The sequence below is a fragment of the Nycticebus coucang genome, chromosome 6 (assembly GCF_027406575.1).
Source record: "Nycticebus coucang isolate mNycCou1 chromosome 6, mNycCou1.pri, whole genome shotgun sequence".
Classification (NCBI taxonomy): domain Eukaryota; kingdom Metazoa; phylum Chordata; class Mammalia; order Primates; family Lorisidae; genus Nycticebus; species Nycticebus coucang.
Window position 1 is genome coordinate 35,984,529 of NC_069785.1, and position 15,999 is coordinate 36,000,527.

General features: G+C 39.1%; 1 protein-coding gene across 1 annotated transcript in view; it reads left to right on the top strand.

Annotated features, from left to right (window-relative positions):
- FMN1 (formin 1) overlaps positions 1-15,999 on the top strand; it is a 417,492-nt gene that overhangs the window by 74,697 nt on the left and 326,796 nt on the right. Inside the window, exon 2 of the mRNA XM_053594041.1 lies at positions 4,590-4,765. Within this exon, the coding sequence (XP_053450016.1) occupies positions 4,590-4,765 (176 nt within the window). The remainder of the gene's footprint in view (positions 1-4,589; positions 4,766-15,999) is intronic.

Below are 15,999 nucleotides of genomic sequence, written 5' to 3' on the forward strand. Positions count from 1 at the left end.
GTTTCCAGGCTCAGCGCCTGTAGCTCTGTGGGTATGGGGCCAGCCACATACACTGGGGCTGGTGGGTTTGAGCCTGGCCCAGGCCTGCTAAACAACAGTGACAACTACAATAAAAAAAAAAAAAAAAAAATTCGGACATTGTGGCAGGTGCCTATTGTCCCAGCTACTTGGGAGGCTGCGGCAAGAGAATCGCTTAAGTCCAAGAGTTAGAGGTTGCTGTGAGCTGTGACTCCACAGCACTCTATGGGGGTGACATAGTAAGACTCTGACTCAAAAAAAAAAAAAAAATTATAGTGCTTCTAGTGTGGGCAGATGAGAATGTACAAGGCCATTCGTTCAATTAAATAGGTCCCAAGGGGCTTCCAATAAATATTTACTGTTGTCGTTCACTGGCCTGAGAGTTGGCACATGTTCACACATTCTGGAGTGAGTTCAGCTGAGCTCGGCTTCAGGCTGCAGGACGGTGTCTGGGTCTTCTCCATGTGTCTCCTGTAGGCTCTCTGGGGCACGATCATCTGGTAATGATGGCAGAAACACAAAGCAGGAAGCAAAAGGACACAGGCCTCTTAAGGCCTTGGCTCAGATTTGGCACACTGTCACATTGTCCTCTTGCAATTAGTCAAGGCAGGTACCACGGCAGGGAAAATAGACAACATCCACTCCAGCGGGAGGAGTGACAACAGTGACTAGAAAAGGCCCGGGGTACACAATCATAATGCAGGGGGTGAAAGTGAGAAGTGGGCACAGTGACCCAGTGTGCCTCAGGTAGAGAGACTGATTTCATTTTGGTAAGCTGAGCTAGGGACACGGCCTCCTGTTTTAAATGGCATATTACCTTTCCTTTCTGTCTGCTTCTGTTTGTTTGATAGTTGACAGCAAAACCCCAGTCTGATGTTATAGGTTAGCATCAGGACGTACAGCTCATCCATGGAATGGTTGGGAAAAGCACAGACTTTCAAAGCGGTCCCAAGGTAAGTCACCTGCCTTTATTGTGACCGTGCTGTACGTTGTATTAACCGTGGTCAGCTGTAGAAATAACCTGTGTGTGTGTATGTGACTGACCAAGCTGTTGAAATGTCTTTGAGAAACAAAATAGTGAATAAATATTGAGTAAAAACCATATAATATGCACATGAAAAGGGAAAGATATATGATTAAATTGGTAAGACTATTTCGGCTCTTTACAAAATGTTCTCTGAAAATCTAACACCCTCAAAATCTGTTTGTGTCAGAAAATTAAATGACAACTTACCTTCTTGATAGCATATAGTCACCTAATTTGGGGTAATTTTTTTTCTCCTTTTGTTAGATTTATTAGATTTTTTATTTAATTTGTTAACATTTTTATTAAATTTATCTGGGAGAAGCACTACCTCTTTTAATAATTACAGACACATGAGACTAAAAAACTTGTGTTTGTATTATTAAAATTTTCCATTCAAAAATTATCTTATACATTTTTTATGATCTTTGGAATGGTGCCTTTGTCCTTTGTCCTAACCTACTTTGTCAGAAGTTTCAGAATAACAGTGTTGTGTGACTTATTTTTGCCCTTGGTCCCTTCCTGTCCTAATGATTCTTACCAAAATTACTATGCACTGTGGTTTTACTTTGTGTGTTTCCTTCATGGGGATATTGTCTGGTTAAACATTAGGTATTAGAAATTAACTTTTTAAAACTAAAACCATTCCCAGAAGGAAGTTCATTTTCATTGTTTCTGCTTAAATTTTACATTGTTTTCTCCCTGCACCAAGTGTGAACTTGATCGTACACTTCACCTCTTTCATGCACCGTGGGCTAGCCACTGCAGGTGCGTGCGTGGGTTTGCGTGTGTGTGCATGCACATGCGTGTATTTTACCCACAGACCTCCCCCCCATCCTTGTTATTCTGGGAATTTACCACTCCGACATACCTAAATGATGGACTTACACTTACCAGACAATGTGCCTCTGATGACACGGGCATTGTGCATTGTGTCTTGTGGTATACATACTGTATTTTATGTTGTTTTATTAATCCGTGTTTAAATTTATACAAAGCCAGCAGCTAGTCCAAAATAAAAATGAAAATGAAAAGATTTAAAATGAGGGATTTGATTAGTAATTAATACATTTTGGAAGATGAGGTAGTATAGTGAGTGCACATGATAAATTTAAAAAGGTTTACTTCCACTTTTCTTGCCAGAAACATGAACAGAAATAGTCTATGCAGGGGATGAGCCATATAGATGGAAGGTAAAAGGGTCTGTGCTGTCATTTCTGCATCTAGTAAGTACAGCCCGTGCTGTCTGCCCCTGTGGGTCATCATGAGGATAGAGCAGGGCTGCCTAGCAGACTGCCTCTCCTCCCACACCAATGTTTCTTTTAGGCAATTTAGGAGACTGTCTGCAGGTGGTCGGAATCCAGGGGAATTGCTGAAAAGGTGCTTGTTTTAAGGCAGGCGTCCTCAAACGGCGGCCCACGGGTCACATGAAGCAGTGTGAATTGTATTTGTTCCCGTTTTGTTTTTTACTTCAAAATAAGATATGTGCAGTGTGCATAGGAATTTGTTAGTAGTTTTTTGTTTTAAACTATAGTCCGGCCCTCCAACGATCTGAGGGACAGTGAATTGGCCCCCTGTTTAAAAAGTTCGAGGACACCTGTTCTAAGGCATCTGGCCCTGGTGAAGGAAGAGGCTGGTTATAACCTGCTTGACAGCCAGTGTCTGCAGAGGTGAGGGTAGACTCAGGAGGCCCTGGAGTCTCCTTTCTCTCAGTGCCCACGGAAAGCTGCTCTGTGAACAGCCTGCCAGAGGGCTGCAGTGGAAACACGGTGACCTGACTCACCTTTCACTTTGAAGCACGGTTGGAAACCAATCAACTGAACAAAACAAGAAACCTTAGCTATGACCAAATTTTCTTTCTTCTAAAATGCTACTCTAATATAAAGGAGAAGCATGTCATCCCACAGTCCTTTTGTTAGCTGACTTGCTCTTGGCTCACGTTCCATGTAAGTTAGGTTTTCAGCACGGTGGAAGCCGTTGGCTGGCTTTGGGACATTGCCAGACAGTTTCTCTTACAGGGATTATATGTAATCAACACCCTATCATATATCCAATGGTGATATTGCAAAACTGCACTGAGCCTGAACCTTTAACTTCTGCCTTGTTGCTTAATATTTTGCCAAGGTTGCTTACGAGGAATTAAAAGAGGACTAGGAACTTGAGTGCGTCACTTTAGAGGTGATCTAATCCAGTATTTTCCAAACTGTGTTCCAGTAGAACACTAGCAGCTGGCACCATGTACAGCAGGTGTCCCTTTAAGTGGATTCTGTGGTCAGATAAGTTTGGAAAACCTTATGATACAGAATTAGGTTTCTTTACTAAAGGATGCCTCAAGGTCTTTAATACGCTAATGGATCGTGGTTCTCCAAGGGCTACAGCATGTAGCTCTTCACACATTTATTTGACCACAAAGTTTTTTTTCTTGTTGAACCTGTGTTGCCATCTCAAGAATTTCAGGCAGAGGCCGTGTAATGTGGTCTTTTTTTTTTTTATTTATTTTTAATTAAATCATAACTGTATACATTGATATGATCATGGGGCGTCATGCACTCGCTTCATAAACCATTTGACACATTTTTATCACAGTGGTTAACATAGCCTTTCTGGCGTTATCTCAGTTACTGTGCCAAAACATTTACATTCTACAACTATGAAACTAATTTGTGACTCTCACATGAAAGCTATAACCCAGCTACATCTTACAGGTGTAATGTGGTCTTTAAGAGCACGGCCTCTACTATTTACTGCCTGGGTTCAAAGCTTAGCTTTATTGTTTACTGATTTTATGATGTTGAGCACATTGCTTAACTGCTCTGTACTACAGTTTCTCCACCTAAAATGAGAACACTTACATTCTTGTTTGATACCTACCTATATGTTACTTTAAAAATTGAAGAACAGAGCTAAGAATAGTGCCTGGCACATAGTGAACTATTATTATCCTAACGTAGTTTAGGTAAGAATAAACTAGCTTAATACCTTTAATTCTGGAGATCTCAAGAGTGAGTCCCAAATAGGTTATTCATGTAGCGCCCATTCATTCAACAAACTGACCAATGCCATCATGCACCACACTAGTCACAGTGATTCTATCCCCAGAAGAAAAAGGTGAACCGGCACAGTTCCTGCCCCCAAGGAATGTACACATTAGTGACTTGGCTCAGATGTCATCACTGAGTAGGAAAGCCAACAGCCCAGGCCTCCTGACTTCTGCCCCATCTCCTCCTCTGATTTCCATTCTGAAATAGAATGAACCAGACAGCCTGGATTGGTAAACAAGAATGTGGAAGACAGAGGACAGCTAATAGACTTATCTTTTTTAATTGGGAGTGAGGGCACATGTTTTAATTTTAGTATGAATCAGGATAGATAATTGGGAGAAGCACTTTTAGAGGAAAGAAAACTCTTGAAAATACAACTTAGAAATGAAGTAAGAGGTAGTCTGCCGAGGGTCCCTGTAGTAAAGAGTTCCCCAAATATGACTGGCTTGATTTTTTTTTTCTTCTTAACTGGTATGTTACTGATGGTCTTCTCTGTGTTTGTCTAGGTATCTCCTCCGAGGGTTTTCCCTGGGACAGCTTCAATGACCAGACACCTAAAGACCTTCCCAGCAGAGATGGCAGCACATGGGTCCTGGGCTATCGAACAGGACCAGCCTGTCCATTTTTGCTTCATGAGGAAAGAGAGAAGTCAAACAGAAGTGAGCTGTACCTGGACCTCCATGTAAGTAGAAATCTTTGTGTTTGTGCTGTGGTTCTTTACCATCAACAACGGCTCATTTAGTTGGCAGTTACTGTAGATTGTGTATGGTAAGCTGCTAAGCTACATTGTATGTGTGGATCATTGTTTAAAATAATTAGTGGGTTGCAGAAAACCAAGACATATCTTGATGGTCTAAAATGTGTGCACTAGAAAGTGACAAGTGCTTAATCTAGAAGCGACTGTGCTTATAATTTATTTGAGTGTTCTCAGAGTACTCTGCTCATGTTAGCTTCACAGCCTAAACGTCATTGTGGGAATACCCATTTATTGCTTGTCACTTCTTAACCATCATTTTACTAAAAATTTGTGAATAACATGTCAGGTGACTGATATACTCCGGACTCTCCAGTGAAATCCAAATAGCCTGTCTTCCTTGCACATTCATAAATCTTTCTTTCTCTCTATCTGCTCAAGTAACAGGTGAACAGGCTGGCAAGAAATATGCCAAATACAGTATGACCCATTTAAAAAACACACCCTTCTTTTTTCCCCATTCATTTGTGTATTCATTGACACAGAAGCGTCAACTCCCCAACACAAAGCATCAGCTGGGTTTTAGCTTCTTCCGCATTTAGATGGCCTGACAGGATTGAGCAGACTATCACGATTCTCACCATCCCCTCTTTACCCACCCAGTTTCCTATCACATATGGGGTAAGCACTGGGAATCCAAGAAGCATTTCTTTCCTTTTGCCATTGTCTTTAATGCCACTTGACAATCTTGAGTTCTCCAATTCATTACTTTCAACCTGTAACTATGTATTTGACTAGCATAGCCTGGGTCTGTGATGTTCATCTGGGTGGTAAGTAAAGAGCCAGAGAGCCTGGGACTTTCATAACCGTAAAAACATAGTCATCATTTGACACTTTAGAAAAGCATTTGACATCACTGTTACTATAAAAGGAGGTTTGGAATGAAGCTGGAAGATGACAAGTCTACAGCCCTGCAGGAGATGACGCGGAAATTAAAGTTTTTGTTTTTGTCCTCTACCTGAAAAAAAAGTGTGCATCCTGAGAGAGGTGCTCAAAGTTAGAAGTGTAACAGTGACATCTATTGGTGAATTCCTTTAAGTTGCACTTGTGGCAAGCAGCAGGCCTAAAATGGATTTTGAAAAGCTACTTTCTTTTTCTTCTCTTTTTTGAAACACTGTGTTTATCTTTTTTTTTTTTTTAGTTAGCTAAACTCTGTATTTCCTATTTTCCTTTTTCACTGTGAATGAAATTATTTCTTAATTTATTATAGTTATAAAAATCATACACCATCATTATAGAAAATTGGAAGTGCATAGTTACTATAAATTGAAAAAAGATAACCCATAGACTCAACAACGAGGACAAGTGTTAACATTTGATAAATTTACTTTGCATTTTTCATTGTGTATGATTTATTTTCAACATGAAATTTTTTAATATATAAACATGCTAGATTTGATAACTTTCTTTTTCTTTTTAACCAATTATTCTTATACTGCTTATCTATATTGTTACAAACTCTTTATAAATATATTGTAAGTAATTTAATAATATTCCACTAAATGATATATCAAAACTTATTTAATCATTTCTCTATTATTGGGTGTTGAAGTTAATTTCTAATTTTGGAGTAGTACTACTATTTGGAAATAAAACAGCATGACCACACACACATAACGTTTCCTATACCCTTTCCCCCAATATTTAGGATGATTTCTTTATGATAAATTTCTGGAGGCATATTATTGTCTATAAGTATTTTGGGCTTTTGAGATATTATATTTTAAAAGTCTAATTCCTGGACCAGCCTTTTATGGTTTTTATTTATATGCATATATTATATATTACATATATTATACATGATATATGATGCATAATATGTATATATATTTATATTACAAATATTTAGGATATGTATATATTTTATTTATATTACAAATATTTAGGATGATTTCTTTATGATAAATTTCTGGAGGCATATTATTGTCTATAAGTATTTTGGGCTTTTGAGATATATCACTATATTTTATTTATTTTTTTTTTTTGTAGAGACAGAGTCTCACTTTATGGCCCTCAGTAGAGTGCCGTGGCCTCACACAGCTCACAGCAACCTCCAACTCCTGGGCTTAAGCGATTCTCTTGCCTCAGCCTCCATGATATATGATGCATAATATGTATATATATTTATATTACAAATATTTAGGATATGTATATATTTTATTTATATTACAAATATTTAGGATGATTTCTTTATGATAAATTTCTGGAGGCATATTATTGTCTATAAGTATTTTGGGCTTTTGAGATATATCACTATATTTTAAAAGTCTAATTCCTGGACCAGCCTTTTATGGTTTTTATTTATATGCATATATTACATATTACATATATTATACATGATATGTGATACATAATATGTATATATATTAAAATATTTATATTATATGTTTATACCATACTATATAGTTAAAAATAAATACATATTTTTGTGTTTTAGTTTTTCATTAATTATAATTTTTAAAAACTGGATTAGTCTGGGAGGCCAAGGCCTGTAGCACTCAGGAGTTCGAGACCAGCCTGAGCAAGGGTGAGACCCTGTCTTTACTAAAAATAGAAAAACTAGCTGGGCAGGGTGGCACCTGCCTGTGATCCCAGATACGTGAGAGACTGAGGCAAGAGGATCGCTTAACCCCAGGAGTTTGAGGTTGTTGTGAGCTAGGCTAAGGCCATGGAATTGTAGCCCAGGTTACTGAGTGAGACTCTATCTTTAAAAAAAAAAATAAAAAGACTGGAATAATTTCTCTAGATTATTTTCTAGCAGTTTTATGCTTTGAGCTCTCTCTTTCCTTCCTTGCTTCCAAGTCTCTCTCCCCTCTTCAAACAGTGTGCTTTCATCCCTCTATGTTTAAATATTGATATTCTAAGTAAGATTTTCATCTGAAAGGGTCCTACTGATTTAGATAACCTGCACATACTGTTAATGAATTACTGTCACACCAGATGGAAAGAACCTTTTCCTCATGGGGCTCTGGACTCTAAAGTCAGGGAAAAGTATATCATTGTGCAATATATTGATCAGCCTTACACCTTGGATCAGCAGTGCTCTGCTTCCCGTTTTAAAACTGATTTGCAGTATCACCATCAGGATATTTCTTTCCTAAGCCTTATATTATGCCAACTCTCATTAGTATGTTGGGATGACAGCAAAAACATTTAAATTGGTGGGAGTCTGACATTCACAAATCCAGAGTGAGCACTGGGTACAAAGGTGTTGTAACAGGGTTACAAAGGTTCCTCATTCAGCCTGGTGGGCATTCATCTTTTAGTAACTAAACTATGTGAAGATGGAGGGATTACTACAGGGGATAGGAGGACCTCGGGTTGGTGTAAGGTACACACTAGAGAGACCCACTCAGGGAGTCTCTGAGTGGAAAAACAAAAATACCGAAAACAAAACAAAACCCTGCTTTTCTCTACTCTCAGAACACTTCTGACCTTGTGACATTAACTATGTAAGTTCTTGCCACCAACCAATTCTCTAATTCACCAAATGGATGTCCTGAGATTCAATTCTGACATTATCTATCTTATCTGGAATCACAGTCAGATCCCACAGGTTAAAAACTCAGCCCTGTCACAAAACTGCCTCATTTGAGATGCCACTTACAAGTAGAGGGTTCCCAGGTTACCCACAACTTCTGTCCAACTTAGATACAAATCAGAGGTTCCCACGACCCCTGACTCAGATTCAGTGATTTGCTAGAATGGCTTGCACAATTCAGGGAAACAGTTTACTATTAACAGTTTATTACAAAGGATATTTTTAAAGGATACAAATGAATAGCCAGATGAAGAAATACGAAGAGTAAGGTCTGGAAAGAGCCTGAGTATATGAGCTTCTGTCCCTATGGAGCCAGAACTCCTGTGGTCATGTTTTATGGAGGCTTTGGTGATTGAGGAAATCATTGGCAATGATTAGCTCATCTTCCAGCACTTCCGTCTTCTGAGGTCAGAGGCTGGGGCTGAAAATGCAACCCTCTCTAGGCAGTCCCGTAGTTACAAACATCTGACTTACATACAACTTGCACTTACAAATGGAGGCTATTACAGGTAATAGGTAAATGTACCTGTTCCAAAACTTACATACACATTCAACTTAAGAACAAACTGACAGAACCAATCTCTTGTGTAACTGGGTACTGCCTGTTATCACATGGTTGGTTCCCTTAGCAACCAGTCACCAAAAGGCACCTCATGACATAAACTCTGGAGTGGCTGGAAGGGGCTTGTTATGAATAACAAAAGATGCTTCTTTCCCATACCTTGTGTCTGAGCTTGGGACAAAACCCAAATATTACTATAAAAGCTGCTTCTATCCTTATTACAAGGGTTTTAGCAGTTCTGATCCTTAGCCAGAGACAAGGACCAAATATACAGTATATTTCTTCTTATATCACAATATCACACAACCAGTATATATTTCAATATCAAGCAACCAGTACTGAAGCGCAGATACCAGATGACACCAAAAGAGGAAAGAAGCAGGTACCAGACTTCTGTATAGAGAAGCTCTGTTTGGGGGATTAATCTGAAGCCCTGCTTAGGCAAATTCTGTGGGCTGTTCTGGGAAACTACAAAGTTCTTGAATGACTGAGACCAGGGCACTGTCAGCTGCTTTTGCATTGTGGTGTTGCCAAATATTGCACAGGACATGCTTATAATATAAAATTATTTGTTGTTTATCTGAAATTCAAGTTTAACTGGGATCCTGTATTTTATTGACTAAATCTTGAAACTCTAGTTCTCATTTTTTAAACAACATCCAAATGCACCAAACGTGTGAATTGCCCTAGGGTAGCGTCTACATATGACAAAGCTTCAGCCAGCCCAGGGTGAGTGATTGATTTAGAGCACGAATATTAAAGAGTTAGCCATAATGAGCCATGTCTTATGTTCCACCAGACTAGGGGCTACTGTTAGCAATGTGCCTTAGTTTCCACTGCACTTTGAACCAGGCATGTCAAAGGCAACTGGGCGAGGCAGTCAATGGCCTTCTTGTAACAAATGCAGTTTTCTGAGATTCCATGTGAGAAGAATACTCACCATGAGGATGGTTTGTGAAATGTCTGTAAATAAGGGAGTTAGAGGGAGAAGCAACACTAAAAGAGGTGCGGCCTGACATTGAAAACAGAAGTATGAAAAGCAGGAAAGAAGCAGTCATGAGGATTAGATGCTTGTTGCAGGAATCTCTGGAAGTAGGATTTTGCATATTAGCTTTTAAAATAACAAACATTGAACTATTCTTGGTACTCCTGATTTTCAAGAATCATTACAATCTCCTTCTCACCTAGTGAGGCTCTGAATTGCTTAATTGCCTGGGAAAGACATAGCATGAGGTTGCAAAGCCACATCTTATGAACCGAGGAATGTAATTGCCAAGTCCATATCTGACTCTTATTGTAAACCAGTGTTTTTCAACCATTTTTATCTCACAGCACACTTGAGCCTATAGTTAAACTTGCAGCACACTTAAATTATGTTGATCAAAAAAAAGAGTAAAAAAAAAAAAAAGAATATACTTGCTGTGTTTTGAATTTCTTTTGAAAATAATTTAATTAATGATCTTTAAAAATTTTGTGGCACGTCTACGATCCTCTCATGGCACACCAGTATACTGTGGCGCACAGGTTGAAGGTCACTGCTGTAAAACAGTAACAAGGACATCCATGGTTGACCACTTCCTACATCCAGGCATTGTCCTTTGAGGTATCTTTATACCTATGGTATAAATAAGGAGAGAAGTTCAGTAAGAGCAGGGGTAGGATTTGAACCTTGGTCTGAGTCTAAACCCAAGTACATTGTTTTGTTTTGCGTTTAGTTCAGGAATAAAAGTCACTTACATAGTGGATATGGGTTAGCTCCCATCATTAGCAGAAAGACTGAGAACCATGCTCAGAATTAGATAAGTAGAACAACAATCAAAACAACCCCATAGAACTCCTCCGATAAAGATTCTGCAACTAGATGCCTCAACAGGTACCATTTGTCCTGGATCTTTAAAGTTAATGGTGGTTGTGATGATAGATATCCCAGGTACCCTGAGGTGAATTCAGAAGTATCAAAATAGCTTGTCTCCTGTAGGCATGTATTTACTTCTGTGATTACATACATATGTGAGCATGTACATGGATAAAAGAAAGAGAGAGATCATGTATATGTGGGCGATATGATACATTATCAAAAAATTATCAAGGTAAAAAGAACGATTGCAAATAATAAATTATTGATGATTTGGAAAACATTTTTTAACTCATCACTTTAAGTTATGATAAAATAGTGGGAAGAAAGTAATCTGATTTGATTCCTAATCTGCATGAAATTTAAAAAACTCTCTCAAATTATTTTCAATTTCATAGTTGGCATGGAATATTGTTATCATATTTAAATAGTAATCTTCTTTTCTGCCAATCACAAAGTTTGGTTCTCATACTATTTCCCACACTTTCTTTGACATCTACCCGTCTGTCCTACAAGATGCTAGATAATGGCAAATCTGGCAACATTTCAGCTTCCTTGATCAAAAAAAATAATTTGGAGGCTGGGTGCAGGGGCTCAGTGCCTATAATCCTAGCACTCTGGGAGGCCAAAGTGGCTGTGTCATCTCGTGGCTTGTTGTATTTCGTTCTTCTGCCCAGGTATATACATTGCTTGGGTTGTCAGTTCTTTAGTAAACACGCATTTCATATTGAGAAGGTTAAGAACATTCTGTTCCATGCTAGTTGATGCCCTTAAGGTGGTTCTTCTTTCCTTTGAAAACAGACCCCCCCATATAGGACTGACTGCACCAGGCATTGATGAGAGTGGTGAACACATCCCTGTCTATTTATTTAATCCCTATAACCCGGGAAGTGGGTACTGTCCTTATTCACAGTTTCCAGGTAAGGAACTTCGCCCCGCACAAGTCTCTTGTAGGGGCAGATTACGATGTGAACTCAGGACCCTGAGCCATGTTCTTAACTCTGTACACTGCCCTTGTCCTTGATCATCACAAGATTACATCCTCATTGCTGTCCTTCTTTCTTTCAGCTTCACAACACACTATAGGCTTTTCTCTTCCCTTTTAAGATTCTTCTAGTTTTTTTTAATCAACATTCAACCCATTTCCACAGCAGCTTTGGTACACTCACTGGAACCTGTCTTAGAAATGTTTCACTCCAAGGCTGCTCAACAAGGCCTTCCTCACTAGGGCCGGCCTTTGCCACAGGCAGGTGCAGGCTGTTTGCTTTTTAACCAAGTAGAACTATAAAGCAGTTGCCGGCTGTTGAGAAGCTGATCAGAGGGGCTGATTTAAGCGCTATGTAGTCTGAGAAACACCGCAGCACCAAGGCAGGGCAAGTGCTACAAAGCTAGAAGGAAAAGTCTAAGGACTTCCTGGCTTTGTCTTGTTTGGCCTCGTGGTAGTCCTGTGAATTAGATAGACACCAGGTCCTGTCTCCACTTCCAGGATGTGGAAAATGCGCATATGGAGGATCCTGGCCAGGAAGAGGGTAAGAGCACATAGCACAACAGTAGGGTGATGTGAAGAGGGGTGAACAGGAGCCAGGACACTTCATCTGCCATCTGGGTGCTGCACTTGGGCTTCTGACGTTTTCATCTTTAAAATTAGAAGGTCAAACTAGGTGACTTCTGATATTTTTAAGAGCCCATTCAGCCACTCAGTCAGTAACTTCATTCTGCTCAAATTCTTCAATAATCTTGTATTCCTTTTATACGACAGCTCATTCATTCAACAGATTTTTTGAGTATTTATAATGTCATTATTAGTTTTCCCAGTTTGTACTAGACTTCATTTAATGAGTTAAAACGCTTTCTGGTTAAAAAACAACAACAACAACAACAAAAACACCCATTACCCTACCTATGTCTTTAGAGCTTACTTTTCCAGTTCATTGCTCTATTTTCCTCTGCAGAGATAGTTTCTACATCCTTAACTAATTTTAACTGTGTTTTCTCCTTATTCAAACAATCTTCACGAGAACCTATCTGAACTACTTTGGGAAGTGGGAAACAATTAGTCATTAAAACCAGGCCCAGAACCGGAAATAAATTGGAGACACATGACAAATAAGTAGCCTAACACAGCGAGGTGTGATCCCATTTGCTTTACTTTTACTTGGAATTTTCTGGAGTCTGATGAGATGTGCAAGTGAATTATCCTAAACCAGAGGCTAAGGGGGAAGAGCTTCAGAGTCAGGGGGACTTTAGGAGGTTTCTCAGGGGCAGCATTCAACTTTTGCAAAATGATTTTTTTTAAGTTTTTCAATGCTTATTTTCTAATATTAAGAAGCTCAAGGAGCTAAGCTGTACTGCCTCCTGGAAGTCACGTCCCTTTTTGTTGCAACTGTTCTTTTAGACTCATCTCGCTGGGTAGTCACTTGTTTGACTGATGCTTTTATTGTCATGAAGTAAAATTAATTAACTCCAGCTTCAATCTATGTACAGCTGAGAGGGTGGTGAGAAGGCAGAAATGTGGAAAAGTCACTGGTAGCAAATTCCCCACACAAATACAATGTTAAAATTTTAAGTAGCTAGATACTGATTGTTTTTAACAAGCAGTTATAAAGAATATCACATGAGTCAAATGTTACTTACTCAAAGGCGTATTTTCACTTAGGGCTGTCCCTTGGTGTACTTGAGTGACTGGCTGCAGGTCCTCCCTTCCTCTGCAAATACTCAAGTCCATGTACATAGGCTTTTTTTAGCTTTCCAATACTGCATTTTTGGATCCGTGTCAACTGTAGTTATTTGAGGTAGATCATTTTAATCTGGTGTTTTGCACAGGTGTGGCTATTAGAGTTTTAAGTGTTTTGAGGTTAGAACAAAAGAGGATCTAGGTCAGGGGTCCTCAAATTCCACATGAGGCGGCGTGATTGTATTTGTTCCCGTTTTGTTTTTTTACTTCAAAATAAGATATGTGCAGTGTGCATAGGAATTTGTTCATAGTTGTTTTTTTTTTTTTTTAAACTGTAGTCCAGCCCTCCAACGGTCTGAGGGACGATGAACTGGTCCCCTCTTTAAAAAGTTTGAGGACTGGGGTTGTAAAGGATGAAAGTCGTCTTCTGGTTTTGGTATAGGTGCTTATGAAGTATTTCAGCACATAATTGAATAATATCTAGAAGTGATTGTTTTCCCCCTCCGAAAAATGTTAAAGCTTTAAATAGATTGAATTTTTTTAAAGGCCAGCTGACTTAAGTCAAATTTGTAGGATGCTTATCTGAACATAATAATAATACTTTAAAATAATAGTTGAAATACTTTTCAATTTGAGTGACCAGAAGCAGTAGCATTTCTTTTTTCTTTCTTTTTTTAGCAGTTTTTGGCCAGGGCTGGGTTTGAACCCGCCACCTCCGGCATAGGGGGCCAGCGCCTTATTCCTTTGAACCACAGGCGCCACCCAGCAGTAGCATTTCTTAGTCATGAGAACCAGCAGCCCGAAAGAGTCAGTGCTCAGAAGATCTCTGAATTACCATGCTAATCTTTCATACTCATTGTCGAGATGATCACTGCAGCTTTTATTCAAAGTTGATTTAGGCTCAGCTACTGCTATTCAGATTGAGCGTGAGGTATAAAGTCCTTGGTTAAATTATGTCTTGGCTGGTTTTCCTACTAAACTACACATTTCATGAAGAGGAGGGCTGGCGTATCTTCATTTTACAAAAATGCTCAGAGCCTCATCCATAGTGGTGTGCATTAATGATGCTGAGTAAGTCTTCCCATTATAATAAAGTCAGGCATTATACGGCAAGGAGAATGGTCTGGGTAAGCTGGAAAATCACTTGACATGTTTTAGCCCAGAGGGTCCTTGTGTCTTAGCTAGGGTCAGTAGATAAGCCTGCAAGGTGTTACTGAAATTCTTTGCTCGACTTATTTATTTTTCTTCTAAGAAGCATCTTTAGATGTTTTGTCAACTTACACTGGAGAAAAGAATGGTAATTCTCAGTATAAGTTTTATTTGTTGTTGTTGTTGTTTGTTTGTTTTTTAAATGAAGTCTGCCTTTTGTATCCCAGAGGATAAAGTCATTCACATCTTAGAGACCACCAGTGAACTGGGATAGAGCACTTGTGACTTCAAGACTTAGCTGTGTGTGTCATTTTATTAGGGAAAGAAGTGGGTTTTAGAATAGTGGTTAAGCGTGTAGGTTCTGGAGACTGACTGCCTGCATTCAAGTTCTAGTTCCACCATTCACTGGCTCTGGGAATGCAGGCAAGCTAATTTCATCATTCTGTGCCTCGATTTTTCTAGCAGGAAGGAGAAAATAATAATCCCGACCTCATCTGGTTGTTTTCTGTAGCAAATGAGTTAACGTGTATGGAACACCTAAAATCGTGCTCGGCACCTAATAGACAGATGTTAGATGCTAGTGTTATTACCCTCATTGACTAGCTGTGTGATTTTGGTCAGTTACCTTCTCTCAGCTCTGCTTACTTAACTTTTAAAATGGACTTAGTAATACCTTACCTACCTAGAGCCAAGGGGATGAAATCAATCTCTTGGAAACAAAGACTCGCCCCTCCCCCCCTTTTTGTGAAATCATGTCGATGTCTTTGTATGGAGAAGATGCTGAAATTTTATAATTCCGCTCCATTCCATGGTACAAAAGGGCCAGCCACCCCTTCCAGCTTATGTCCTATTTTGCCCAAATTGGGTGGGGCTGGAAATTTGTTCTGGAATTTAGTGATTAGTTATGTCTGAGATAAAGGAGCCTTTTCAGTAAAAACAAACAAAACAAAACAAAAAAACCATCAAATATATGCCCTGTCTCTTCACTTCCCCCACGCCAAATGGTTTGCACAGCTGTTAAGAAGACAGGTCTCATGATCTGCTGTGATGATTCCTTCTTTCCACAATCTTGAAGAAGCAGAAGTTTGATTTTTATCAATGGACCTCTCCTCTAGACAGGAAGCTTGTTCTGAGACTTAAATTATTTGTACCATTGAATTTTTCTCAATGTCCTGGTGGCTTTTTGATGAAATGTGCCTCAGTTAATAACCCCCAAATATCAGGAGCAAACAGAAAAGTATCCGTTTAGATACAAGATCACATCAGGGTTTAGAAAGTGTCCTCTTAACTTTCCCATTGGTGAAATGTCATGATCCACACGCCCTTTTTATTTGTGTGAGGGTCCTTTTGAACACATTGCTAGAAATGTATGACTGTAATC